This window comes from Apaloderma vittatum, unplaced genomic scaffold, assembly GCF_000703405.1.
Source record: "Apaloderma vittatum isolate BGI_N311 unplaced genomic scaffold, ASM70340v1 scaffold38434, whole genome shotgun sequence".
Taxonomy (NCBI): Eukaryota; Metazoa; Chordata; class Aves; order Trogoniformes; family Trogonidae; genus Apaloderma; species Apaloderma vittatum.
Window position 1 is genome coordinate 19,061 of NW_009715060.1, and position 14,447 is coordinate 33,507.

The following is a 14,447-nucleotide window of genomic DNA, read 5'->3' on the forward strand; positions in this document are numbered from 1 at the left end:
CTTAGTGTTAAAAGAGTCCCCTGGCAAGTACACTCTTCAAAGTGGGTGGTGTTATTAAAAGAACAATACTGTAGTCTCTTCTAGAGGCAGCAGTGCGGTTTTTAAGTTTGCTGTGCACTTTGAAGGAATGCACTGAGGTTTAATTGCTGGCCAGATTAGGCCTGTGACACACTCTAATGGGGTCTGTCACCTTTCCTTTTGAGAAGTTAGATTAGAATGCCAAAGCCAGGAGCCCCTCTGCTGCCAAACTCAGATTCAAACCCCCATGAGGGGTGGGATCACTTTGAGCTAATAGGTCGTGACAACCACTTGGGTGTCTTTAGTGTTTTAGGACTTCTTTTACTCAGGAATTTATTTGAGTGTGTCAGTTGCCGCTAACTAGCTGAATATTTCTCATGACTGCCAGTTTTGTCTCTTGAATTGAAATGATCTGTCCAGCTGTGACTGTCTTTTCCCAAGGAATGTTAGTGCTCACTTTGAATAGTTTTAACATTGGCTGATTTTTCACTGAATAGCATCCCAACATGAAAGCATCTATTCATATCAAACGTCTTTCTAGCTGAAGTGTAACTAGTTCTGTAGTAACCGCATTCTCATTAACACAGCAGCATTGTAAGGGAACTAGCAGAATTCAGTTTTAACATGTCAGCAATTTTATTTTCTGTAGCAAGGAAACGGCTGGCTGAAAAAGGACTAACTTTTTTTTGTTTTTTAAGGGTCCAAATGGATGTAAAAAGTATTGGTGCCATTTCATATACATTGTAATCAGTTCCAGATCCTGCTGCACTCAGAAACTTGAAACATGGAATTGTGCTTGGTGGTTTCTGTATTTTGAGGGCTCTCACCTAAACCGCAGCTCTTGTAACAAGTAAATGGCTACAGCCAAGGCATCCAATCCCTCACCTTAACAATGTTAAGAAAATGTTTGTTTAACTATGAATCAAAATCGTATTCCTAAGCCCTGCAGCTTCTCAGGTGAAATGACAGAACCAGCCTTGCTAGTCTGGGGCAAAGTAGGTGGGCTTCAGAGGCTGAGGTCAGATGGGCTAAATTTCATTTAATTCCTTCAATGGTGGTTCTTTGTTGAAGCATTTCTGAAGGCCTGGAGCCAGGCAATGTGGAATACTAAGCACTGGGATGCAAGTGTAGTTTAGGCTGTTTGGTCTGGTTTTGGATGTGTTTTTTAAGGCACATTAGAGGTAAGAAGAGGCAAAAAGGAAAGGCAGAAGCATGCAAAAAAATACATTGTTTGCTTATATAGCATCTGTAATAGAAGAGAGTAGCTGTGATGAGGACATGGTTATTGAACCAGAAGATTTTTTTCAAGCTTCATTCAGGGCTTGGGTCAACTGCTGTCTTCTTGAATCAGGCAGGGGAGATGGAAAGTGGCTGGACACACCAAAACCTCTTTTGTGAATTGCTGGTAACAGAAATCAATAGGGCAAGAGGCCACTTAGGCTTAGGTTTGCTAGTTGGTTTGTTTTCTGTGGAAACGACCCAGCATATGCCATCTCTCTGAACACACTGGTAACTTCTAACCCCGTGACCAATTTCAACCTGTAAGGCAAATGAGATGAAAAGGCCAGTAGAACTCTGAGGTCGGTGAAGTTTGATGAACAACTCCGGACAAGTGACCCAGCTAACCCTCCCTGCTAAGAGCATGGACAACATTTGGTTTCCAGCAGTTGTGTCAATGCATCTGCATCTGCCACCCTGTCCTGGCGCCCACAGCAGGTGGGTGCTGCCTGTGCCTGTTGAAAGTGTTGGAGATGCAAGGAGCTGGTCTGCTGAAGAGGGACTTCCAAGGAAAGGTTATAGGAATTCAGGCTTCATTTCAGATTTAGTTTTCTTGCTCATGGAACAGCTTGGATTTGGGTTGTGGTTTTTTTGTCTGAAATAACACAAAGTAAGGGGGTCAAAGTGTCTATCTGAGAATGGCAAAGTCCCAGGCTATTCTAAACTTGTTTTAAAAAGATGTAATAGATCAGCAAGGAGCCAGTCTTGTGGTTCAAAATTACACATTCCATACAGTGTTTGTCCTCAGCTGAAGACTTTTAAGGGTACTGAAGTTTGAGTTCCATTTCCTCAGCTGTCATAGTGGTATTCTCCCAGGAAAAGGGGAGACTTGTACTGCCATTTTAACTCCCTAACTGGGGAAGGACTGAAGTACTGGGATGCTGAAAATCGGAGTCTGTGGTGCCAACTGCAATAGCAGCTCTGGGGCCCAGGCAGTATTGCAGAGGTGAACACAACCAGTTTCTGAAGCAGGAGGAGGCTGGATGGAAGTGGAAGTGGGGGGAAGCACTGTCTCATCTATGAATTTTCAAGTTGGCTGAAAGCAGACCAGAAGTCATCTTGAATCCAGTGAAAGGCTGTAACTGTGATTTTGTTTTTTATTAATATCATATAGCATTACTCTTAGCAGGACAACTAACAGCTCTGTAGTTATGGAATTCCACAGTAAGAGCAGGCCTTCCTTCCTACTTAACCAAAGCAAGTAAGCAAGAATTATCTTTTTTTTTTGGTAATTACAGACCAGCTCTGGTGTTGTAGCATACCTCTTTTGACTGAGAAGACTGACTGGTCATCCACTATTCTCCTCCTTAATTCTAGAAAAGTCAAGGGAGTTGGGTACTTTACAAAGAGTCTCTTCCTTAATGATCCCCCCCCCCAGTTTTATTCAGAAATTCTTCTGGCCTTTTAACATATAACCAGATCTTAAACATACAATATCTCACTAGTGTCAAATTCCAGCAGATAGGTAGGAGGGGCCCTTCGAAGGACAGGTGCTTCTGCACATTAAACAGGCACATGGGCTTTAATGAGATCTACTGAGTGCACAGAACTAAAAGGAATAAAACTTATCATATTTCTGGTTCAGTGGCCGACCTAAATATTGGAAGACAAATCTGATTCAGAACCAAACCAAGTATTTATTTTTTTTTTTGTGAAACAAGAAATAAAAATCTCATTTTCAGACAATTGGACCTAATTTGACTCACTTAAAAAGTCTCATGTTATCATTTTCCTTTAAATGCAAGGCAGGTCTAAAAGACACAGCAAAAATGTTTTAATTTGGAAAATATCAAAAGGACATGTTTCGGGATTTCCAAAGCAAACTCTCTCACCCTGGAGAAGGTCGAAGTGAAACATCTGTCAAGTCTCCTAATCTCTTTCCCAACTCCTAGTGAAAAATAGAGCTGATGAGAAGATAAAGTTCATCAAGAAAACAAATTCTCCCCCTTCTCTTCAGTATTTTCTGAAGATTCTTATTTGCAGATTTAGTGGGAAACATGCCTAAACTAGGAAAGAAGAAAAATTCCATGGGAATCAGCTTCCAAGTCAAACAGTTTCTGCAGGTCTGTGTTTGAAATCTTCCCTTTGGAAGCCTGACTTCAGGCATTAACTAATTCAGATTCTGGTCTTATTAAAACAGTATGAGAAGGAAAAACCAGCCAGACAACTCCCTATAACAACTACAATGTAAATTAATTCTAGTACTGTAAACACTTGAGGCATTGATACTTGTAACATAAACACCAATAAAAGAAAAATGAATTCCTACAATTAGTAAGTATCTTTTTTCTAAAAAAAAAGGTGATTTTATTGAGTTTTAATATACAGCTTTAATATGTTAGGGTAATCATACAAGATCTCTCTTGTGTTCAATTTACACATTACAATACAAACGTGAGCTAAAATCTTTTGCTTTAATGTACAAAAGGAATCATTCCAATGTTGTCCACTAGCAGCTTTGAACTTGGCAAGAAATGTTCTAAAGACTTTAAGTGCAGTAACAACCATACAGAATACAAAATGAATATAAAGACTTTTCGCCAAGGTATATAAACATTTGAAAATAAATGGTGCCTGCTCCACAGGGCAGACAACTAGCAAATTAAAAAAAGTCACTGACCACTGTTTCAGAGAAGGAGGAGCATTACCCTGTCTAACAGTTCTTATAAAATGGCCTAAGAATATCTGTATCATAGAATTTGTACTGCTCAGAAAAAAAGGTCTGAAAAGAAACAGTAGGCAAGGAACTGAACAATCAAAAAATGACATAGTAATATAAAATATCTCCATCACTATTTAAATGCCAAATTAACCAAGCAATATTAAAAAAAAAAAACCAAACAAAAACCCAAAGCTCTTCTGTTTAAAATAACAGCACTGTTTTTGCTTATTTTCAAAGATTTTTTTCTTCTGAATACACTATATACTTGATTATTTCTTTCATACAGAGTAATGTGTCCATTTGGTCTGTCACTTCGGTGAAGCTGATTTACAATCAGCCCATTATGTCTCACCTTTGACACATTTTAATGCTTTTCTCCTCTTACGTTTGCTACTCTGGTGCCTTCTCTTCTCAAGTTAAATACTTTTCTTCCTGTTCTTTATACAGTGCAGAGTATATGGGCTTAGGATACGGAGATTTTTCCTCTACTCCAGTTCACTGTCTAGTTCTGAGTTTAGTGGTGTGCAGTAGTTTGGCTTGTCTGAAGGTACGTACCCTGGGAGACACAAACACTTGTACGAACCTTCTGTGTTAATGCATTTGGCGTTCTTGCAGAGAGACATCCTGTTGTTCAGCTCGTTGCACTCATTCACATCTGCAAAAAGGGGACATCAAAAGACACGTACTTAAGTGTGGTGTGTAGGTAAAACTCATTTCCAGCATTATCACGAGTAGAACGTGCTGTATGAAGACACTGAGAACTTCATTCTCAGTTTTGATCAGGTGGAATGAGGCTGGGTCAAAAGCTGTAACAGATGAGTTGGGAAGACGCAGAAGTTATTGTAGGAAATCAATAGTGTATTAAATGACTTCAAGCTGTCAGACTACCATGTCCAAATTCAGCCTAAACTGCAAACCAAAAATTTAATAGCCACTTACAGGCTTTTACCTGATGACTAAAAAGTGGCTTATTAATATAGAAGCTCCAAGTTCTTAATACTGTATCTGTATTTTTAAAATTCAAATACTTTACAAGATGTTGATGTTAACTAAAGAGTTGTGAACAGCAAACTACCTGCACTCCATATTGTGCAGCACTGGCCTGAAATACACAGGAGCTACATCTTTTCTTGCTAAGGAGGCCAGCTTGCCATGAAGTCTTAAAGATTACAGAGCACGCATGCAGCTTACCATGAAACAGCCAGGAGACCCAGCTGTGGATTACAAAGCATGCCGCTTCAGCAAGGCTACTACAGACCTTAAACCTGAAATACCCATGCACAGTCTTTACTAGGCTCCTACGCAGAGGGGTGCTGTTTTGCTTCATCTTCTCACTGACTTGCTGAACTTGCTGTTCCCATGTTTTGTTGTTTTAACTGAAGACATAGTTATTAGATGTCCCAGTCAGCAGTTGTGCAGATTTACTAGTTTGAGAATGAGAGTAATAGGTGAGTCTGTTGACTGTTGAAATAGTGAGAATCAAGGACCAAACCCCACCAAGTGGTTATGTGCATATATAGGCGATTCAACTGCTCTAAAAAACTGCTTCTAAAATTACTTTTCTATTCTGGATCCATTTCCATCCTCTTAGCTCACTAAAGCATTTGAAAAATACTTGTTCTCTATATTAGCATTAAATTACTGATACAAGTTTAAGCTTCGTTACACAATGTGTGTCTGCTCATTTCTAGGCTCTTAACTCACTAGAGCTGTAATGACCAAGATGAACTGAGGAACATCAACATTATTTATTTCTGTCACAATATTTACTGGCCTTTGCAGTAACTCAGACAAAGTTAGCATCTTGAGTACAATTTGGGCAATTGTCTCTAACCCCTTTGTTCCAGCCCCTCCATAGGTCAAGCGACTGAGTATACTGACAGACTACCAGAAGGTGAAGTAATATGCTGTCCTCACCAACACAGGTCATTTTGGCCATATCCAGGTGGTAACCATCAAAGCAGTCACAGGTGTAGCCTTCCTGGACTCTTACACATCGACCATTTTCACATCCATTCAGAATACCACACTCCTCTGCTTGTAACTCCTCAAAGCTGTTCAGAAAACCTGGGTAAAGAAAGAATTGCAAACAAGTAGGTTACAGAGCTGAGAGTCTGAAATCCTCTCAGAAGTTTACTGGAATGTGACTTGACTTTGCAGAAAATAGGTCAGCTTTAGCAGATCTGCTCCATCTGGAGTTTTAAATGCACTAGAAAAGTGCTGTGGTATGTTTCAAGATGAAAACTGAAGAACTTTGTGAACTCTTAAATTCGTGTTAAAAATCGAGATATTTCTGTAAAGGAAACTGAGTAATCTGACAGTGTATTTTTTTAAAGGATAAATCTGTTTTCTAAATAGTACCTTTTACTTAAACTCTTATGTGTATCAATCTTTATGGAAACAAAGGTAAGAAGTGGTAGTGCAATTGGGGGTAGAAGTTCCTTAAAACAGTATTCTAGAAGAATAAGAGCTGTCTAGGGGGGAAGAGATACATTCTGTTTTATCTAGAAGAAAACATAAAAATGCACCCCAACAAACAATCTCAGTTGCCATAATAACAGTAAGAAGAAATCAGAGGCTGCTTTCCTGTTGTGGTTTTGGTTAAGAACCCTTTGGCTGGTACTTCAGCGACTGGTGCCAGTACCGATACCTATAATCTAACAATTGCTCCTCGTCATAATTCTAGATGGTGAATAGGCAAAGCTAAAGAGTTGTCTTTGTACTCAGTGGTTTGTACAATGCCTTGTGCTCCCTGTCTTAGGGCCTTTTTTGACAGTTATGCGTTTATGTATAAGGAAGGTTCTACACTTAAGAAATAGACATTTTTACATGTTCAGAGATTCTTCTAGGACTGAGATGATCCTATTAGACCTGTACAAGTTTTTTTCACTAGATTTCTGTCTGTGGAGCAGTGATGTAACAAGACTGCAGGTGGCAGCCCATCACATCAAAAAGACTTGAGTAAATTGTTGAGAACATTTGAGAGTCTAGGTTTACCAGGATGACAAATATACAGCATAGAAATGGATGAGAAATTGAAGCTGGAGTGGAATAGAGTAGGATACATCTTCCCATAACATACAATTAATATAGTGATTCCGCAAACAAACCACTGGTTTATCTATAACCTCTGTACTGATTTATACTGTTGAAACAGTTCTGATATGTAGCTTTGCAAAGCTACCTAGGAATTTCTCCCTTTCCTTGTGCTTTTCTCCTGTCTTTTTATATTTACTCCATCCTGTCTTGGTTCCTGAGGCCCTCTTTTCTCTTGTCCTGCTTTGCCTTTCCTACTCTGCTCTTCCTCTATAGCCCTCCACTTAACTTTTCTACTGTCATTTCCACTCCCCAGTCTCTTTGACTACATGCATTGTTTCTGTTCTGGATTTTCTCTAGCGTGGTGGGATTCTCTGTAAGGATCACGCTGGTCAGTCATACACTGAATAAATTCTGGAGATGCTGAACACATAAGGTGACATAAGTACTTGCTGACATATGCCACGTTTCAAAAATATACATAATACATAGGTACAGAAGTGTACATTAAGTGGAAAACATTCCAATCTTTTCCACAAATCTAGTAAATCATATCTCACTGCAACAGTATTGAGGATATTGAGTGGACTGTCATGTGGTAAGAAATTTGTGGTAAGAAATTTGCAAGGTGCCCCTTCCAATTCTACTCTGCCCTGGTGAGGCCACATGTGGAATACTGTGTCCAGTTCTGGGCCCCTCAGCTCAAGAGAGACAGGGAACTGCTTGAGAGAGTCCAGGGCAGAGCCACAGAGATGATGAAGGGAGTGGAACATCTCCCTTATGAGGAAAGGCTGAAGGAGCTGGGTCTCTTTAGCTTGGAGAAGAGGAGGCTGAGGGGTGATCTCATAAATGTTTATAAATACGTCAAAGGGGAGTGTCAGGAGGACGGTGCCAGGCTCTTTTCAGTGACGTCCAATGACAGGACAAGGGGCAATGGGTACAAGGTGGAACGCAGGAGGTTCCACAAAAATATTAGGAAAAGCTTTCTTGCTATGAGGATGACAGAGCACTGAAACAGGCTGCCCAGGGAGATTGTGGAGTCTCCTTCTCCGGAGACATTCAAAACCTGCCTGGATGCTTTCCTGTGTGACCTACTGTAGGTGATCCTGCTCTGGCAGGGGGGCTGGACTAGATGGTCTTTTGAGGTCCCTTCCAACCCCTGACATTCTGTGATTCTGTGATATTTTCTAAATAAAGAAAAGGCATCACTTATTTGACATATAGTAGATAGGCACATATATATGCATGTACATGCCTATGTACATGCATTCATATATATTTTTCTCTCTCATAAATGCAGTATGTTGTAATTTTAACTATGTAAAACCAAAATATTTATCACACACAAAAAGTTCTATTTCACAAAAACACTGTACTTTGAAACAGCTAGATGGCACCTGGGTTGTAATTCTAATACGTGTATTTGGTTCTGTAGAAGTTGACTGCACACAGGTGACATGTATTCCACTGAAGTACATGGCCGTGCCATGGATGGGAGGTCCTGCTCCTCATATGGACCACAGCAGGATTGTGAATTTAAAGTCTTTGATGACCTAAACATGTGGCAACTGTATGTCAGGGGAGATGCCTCTGATCAGGGCAGTCATACAGCTGTGTGCGTTGGAGTTTGTAACGCATTTGCTTGCCACTGCATCTGATTCAGTGATAGGATGGAAGCAAGGGACACAAGCTCTTAAGCCTCTGTCCCTAAGCCAGTGGACTCAGCTGTGAATTCAAAACTGTCCACAATTTTATCATATTTATTCACCGCTGCTTATAACTTGTTAAGTGCTTCTTTCCTGCTCAGGATTTTATCTGTCACACTGGTTACCCAGTCACCTTTCTCGGCTTTTCATCATGTTTGGTGTTTTTTAGCATGTGTGTGATGTTTTAATTAGACATCAACACTCAGTACTCACATTAAAATCATCTGGACATAAAACCACAATTCTGTGTAGAGATAGGAGGTCATTTAGATGCTAAATAGAAATGAAATTATTAGTCTGGTATGTGTAGTTAGGTAGAAATGGATGAAGTGTGCTGTGCACAAGAAATGCCTATCAGCCTTCTAACAGCGTGCTGTAATCCTCCTGTCCTGTTTTGACCTACTACTGTTACTATAAAAATAACTCCTTGTACAGGAGAAGCACCTTGGGAAAGAGCATAGGGGCAAATTGTAGGCCATGTGCATAAAAAGCACAGGAAGTTAGCAGTCCCTTCCGATACTTCCGCTTTTCTTCTCTAAAACTGTGATGAAATACGCTAGACCCATACAGCATGGCTGATTTTGAGGAAGATGCTGAGATCCGTATGCATCCCTCTCCCACAAGTCTTAACAGTGAGCTGGGCCAGACACATAAAGAACCCTGATATTACGACTGAGATGCTGTGTACAACCCTTCGCATCCTGTTTGACAGGCCGTTCTATCTAACCTAAAGGCATACTCTCTGGTCATACTGTACTGTAAATTTTCTCTGTTGAGTGAGAACAACTTGCACGCTCTCCATTTCCCCCATATAAATTTTGCTGGAAAATCATGGAAAACTGGTGCGAATTATTTTTTTTTTCTTTTAAACTAAATACACTCCGAAGAAATCTGTCCCATGCTCCAAAGGAAAATTAATTTGTGAGAAGAAAAACTGGCAATCCTTTCAACGTTTAGCTGTAAATCTGTTGGTAAATACAAATGTAGTACACTTGGCACAAGCTATTTCACTATATTTAAAATTAGTATTGTACTCAGAGCCCAACTGGACTGTACTGTACAGTACTGGCCCTTGAAGCAGAACACCTGACCGAAAGCTAGTGTCATAGGAATAACTAAAACATAAATAGGCCACAGTACTCAGAAACAAGCAGGAGAATGACTCCAGCTACAGGGAAATTATCCAAGTTACAACCCTCCTTTCAGTTATTTTACATAACAGAGAAACATGCTTACGGTCTTCAACAAAGTATGGATTAGTTTCTGGAGTGTAGTGCTCCTCGAAGTCAACCAAAGCATCTTGTCCATATGGCCGTCGAGACCCTGGAACAGGAATGTTGCACAGCTGGGCATAATCCTCTGAGGGGAGAAAGAAAATAGGATATAAAACCAATCACACTTTTAACACAGGCTGCATTACATAAGTCCCAGTGAGCTGTGGTTCATATTAGCTGGAAATAAACTTATCTTCCTAGAAACACCCTAAATCTGCAATTTCCACAAAACATTCTCTCTTCAAGAAGAACGTCGTTAAAATGTTAATGAGCCAAATACAGACTATTAAGTCATAACAGGGATAACACCAGGGATAGATTTGAGTCAGTAACTGTACAGAAAGTCAGGTTCTTCTGGCCTGCACAGGAATCAAGAGCAGAGGGATTCTGTGTATCCCGCTGCCAATGCACCCCTCTCCAGGGCTACCAGCGGTTGCGCTCCTCATCCTGGTGGAACAAATGCTATCCCAGAACATCAGGGCTGCTAGCAGAAGCCACCCCAAAGGAAGCAAACTGAAGCAGGTGGGGCCGTATTTCTGGGGCTGTCGGCCAACCTGCAGAAATTATGGACTAAAAAAATCCTTCTTAAATAGCCCACACTCATCTGCAAACTGTTTCTTCAAATCACAAGCCTAAGTATGAGTGCTATTCAAAGTCTCCCTGGCCATAAACCTCATAGGCCAAGAGGAAACGCACAGGAGAAATAGGTATACTCTGAGTTTCCGCCTCTCTCCAATAGCTAGACTACACAAATTGAAGAACACCAAAGTAACTCTTGATTTTAGGCGTCAGTCTGTGTCTGAAATGCTGATGCAGGGTTTGATATTTTTAATTCGATTTACTGTGTCACTTTTGTTTCCATGACCACTTACTAAAATATATGCAAGACAATTAATTTGAAAATAGAAACGTTCTTAAAATACAGCAGTCCAGGTGCTCCTTTACTGTTGCTACAGACTATTTAGCATCTGTTTCTGTGAAGATTGCCTGGTGTTCTGAGAATCAGACAGAGTAAGGACGGGAAAGAAAACCACCAAAAGAGAGGAAAAAAAGCCCTAAGCAGATACAAAATCCAAGAACTGCAGATGGTTACAGAGCCAGAAACCTCATGCTGTGTAGAACTGTCCCAGACAGCAAATAGTTGGATAAATCCAGACTGCCTCTAGACAGTGCAGAGCACAACTCCACTTGCTGCCCAGCATTGTAATTTTATTTTCACAGGTAGTATGTCCTCCACCTGGAACGGTTTTTTTTGTACTGAAAACAACAGAGTGTTCAAAAAGCCTGTTTGAATTCTGTGGTCAGCAACTTGGCTCTTTAAGAACCTAAGACTGCACAGTACAGGCAAAGCTTGTCTGTGCACATCCAGAGCTGTCATGGCTGCCAGTCCAACTCTGCAGACTGAATGCCCCACAAAATCTACAAATCATTGTAAATCTCACCACCTTCTGCTTCAAGTGCAAGGTGATTTCCTCACCCAAATGAAAAAGTACACTGCCTAACAGAGACATTCCATGGAACATGAAACAAAGCCAGCATGAGAAAATAAACAGCATATAGAGTGAGTTACATCCCTGAATGCAGAGCTTCCCACTGAGATACCATGAGAATGAGCATATTTTTAAGAGCTGTCATAGCACCAGAAACACCCTATTCTTCCTTCCCCACATCTAACCCCCAATAACATCCATGTACAGGGTAATCAGACTGACACCTTCATTGTGTTGTGTTGAGCTGCTCTTTATGTCCAAGGGTTTTGATACATTCAAAAAGCTGTGCAGAGGGGTAAAAGTACTTTCTCACAGATGCACACAAATGTTCTTGGCAAAAGAAATCTGCTCTGGTCTGTGTGGAAGGAGCCACCATGCAAAAACAGTCAGTGGCAAGGGGACCAAAGCAAGCAGGTCTGAGGGATCACTACTTCTTCAACATGAACCCGATCTGATGGAAAGGACTGGACAGAACCTGGGCACTGGCTTCTCAGGTTACCCAGTGCTAATTTTACACTTAGTGATACCAGTAGTATAAATAACGTTGTTCTTCTAAAGTAAGCAGTCCAAACATCTGAAAATCCATAGAGCTGGAGCTCTCATGCCCATGAGAGTTGTGCAGTTTGAAGATTGTGCAAGACTGTTTTATACTGCATGTTTGCCAACACTAAGTTGTTTATTGTCTACAGAAGAATAAAGAAATGCTGACAGTAGAAATCTGTTTCCTGTCACACTGGTCCTTCACCAGTCAAGTTCTGGATGTCTGCATCTTTAGGTAAATTAGTGGCTGCAAAATGATGAAGAGCTGGTTTAGGGCATACTGTAAACTTCGTATTTGTTACAAGGAGTTGTAACTACATCAAGGTCTTCTACAAGGATATACATACATTTAATAACCTATTAACCTCTTGAAGTCTATTATGCTTAATTCATCATTTGTTAATACACTAATATTTTTATAATTTATGTTATTTGTATATAGAGCTTTAATAAAAAGCTGACAGAGCATTTAAATAAGATATTGTCACTTTAGAATGTGCACACCTATCCTCATACATAATTTATATCATTGTTGTGATGACTGAATTTACCTGTAATACTCTCTTAATACTGTAGGTTCTATTTAAGTTGTCCAAGTAGCGTAGACTTTCTGACTTGTCTTTCCAAATGTCTTGACTCACTTACTAGGTGCTCAGGAGATAAACCCAAGGATAAGTGATAGCAAACCACCCAAGAAACTAACAGCAGAAATTCAGGACCAATAACAAGGGCAAGTTACCTATGCCACCTTGCTGAGCTTATCTTTGGGCCGAGAGAAGAGCATAAAGAGAGAGGTATTTAGGGGAACATATTCTGGAGAGATCACAAGAACCGGTGTTTTGAAATAAGATAAACTAGAGACTTGGATGCCTGAGAAAAACGAACCCATCAGAGTCCTTCTCCAGAGGACAGATATTAAAAATAATGTATTTCAGGTCACTGTGGTGTATTCCGGTCATGGTTCTGCAGGGAAGTGAACTAAATGAAGAGAGTGCCATAAGATTTGTGGGTAAAAGCATGACTGGCACACAGAAAAGCTGCAGCAAGTATCATGGAATCACAGAATGGTAGGGTTGGAAAGGACCCCTGGAGACCATCTAGTCCAAGCCCCCTGCTAGAGCAGGTATACAAATGAGAGAACAGCATGATACTGCCCTAGGGACATGACAGCAGGAGACTTTGATTAAGAAGGCTATAACAGGGCAGAGAGCAAGGGAAAATGTCCAACTACTCCAGAATGACAAAGACATTTTAGTTGTCACAGAAACTAATGCTCCCTTTCAAAATAATCTTTCATGTAAATTAAAAAAATATTACTCATTTTCTGTAATTCACAATCAATGATGAAACCTTTTTCAAGATGGAGTTATTTTCTCTGCTCACTCATCTCCTGGCTGTGATCAAGGGCAATACAACTGCAGTTCAAGAGGAAGAAAACACTTGTTTTTAATATAACTTAGTCTATATTGCTCTGTGTGTTTCTAAGCTTTTCGCATAACTTGAAAATGAGGCACTGAGACATATACTGTTGTATAACTTAGGATAATGTTATAAAAGGAAGCTGATGTAGGCTTCCAAAAATGTAAAGGACATTTTTCAAGTCAGATGTGTGCATATAAACCAAGCGTGTTAGGGGATTACAGCTAGACACACATGCATACTGGCACAGATGTTAGCCGTAATTGGTGATGAAAGCTAGGCTGACGGAGACAACGCAACATAAAATTGGATGGACTGACTGGCTTTTAGGTGCTTGTTAGCACGAGGGCAGCTGTGCAAATGTGCATCTAATTTGCATATACAGTTGCCATAACTGCACAAGTCTGAGTAGGCCTTATTTGCATCTGGAGGACAACAAATGCTAAAGTGAGGAAAATTATTCCATATTTCATGTATTTAAAGCAAAATATTATATAAAACAAGCTTTTCCTGACATAACCATGAAACAACTGCACCATGGCCAATCCTAGCTCCTGCCCATAAAGCAAGCTTTATTTCTGTTCCAGCTCCTCAGAATTGTCACCATCACATATGTAAAAAAAGGAGCCAAAGCTATCAACACCAAGGCAGTTCCTTCAAATAATTTAAGAATGCAACAGTTTCACCATGCAAGAAATCACTGGAGAGAAGGACAAAGCCAAGAAAGCATTTATTACATGTAATATATGTCCTTCCCCAAGGAGAGGTTCTGGACAGCACTCTGAATTGGTTAAGTTTATGCTCTTTGAGGAATTTGCATCATCTGTGAACCAGAGGTGAAGATACTTTAGCTCTATATTTAGATTGTGCTATTTGACAATTTAAATAATTTCATTCATGTCTTCAGTGACTAAGATCCTGAGGTTTGTGGTGGACAGTATTCACATATGTTCTACAGCTTTTAATGCTGAAGAAAAACGGAAGGGTACTAGTCTTAAAGGATGTTTTTCATGAGGTAAGGATA

General features: G+C 40.1%; 1 protein-coding gene across 1 annotated transcript; it reads right to left on the reverse strand.

Annotated features, from left to right (window-relative positions):
• Positions 1–3,580: 3,580 nt before the first annotated feature.
• Positions 3,581–10,059, reverse strand: LOC104273593 (latent-transforming growth factor beta-binding protein 1-like; the record flags this gene model as incomplete). The annotated part of the gene is made up of 3 exons (XM_009868962.1): positions 3,581–4,613; positions 5,876–6,025; positions 9,937–10,059. Coding segments are annotated over 3 exons (443 nt in total), but the record flags the coding sequence as incomplete, so codon positions are not given.
• Positions 10,060–14,447: the final 4,388 nt, after the last annotated feature.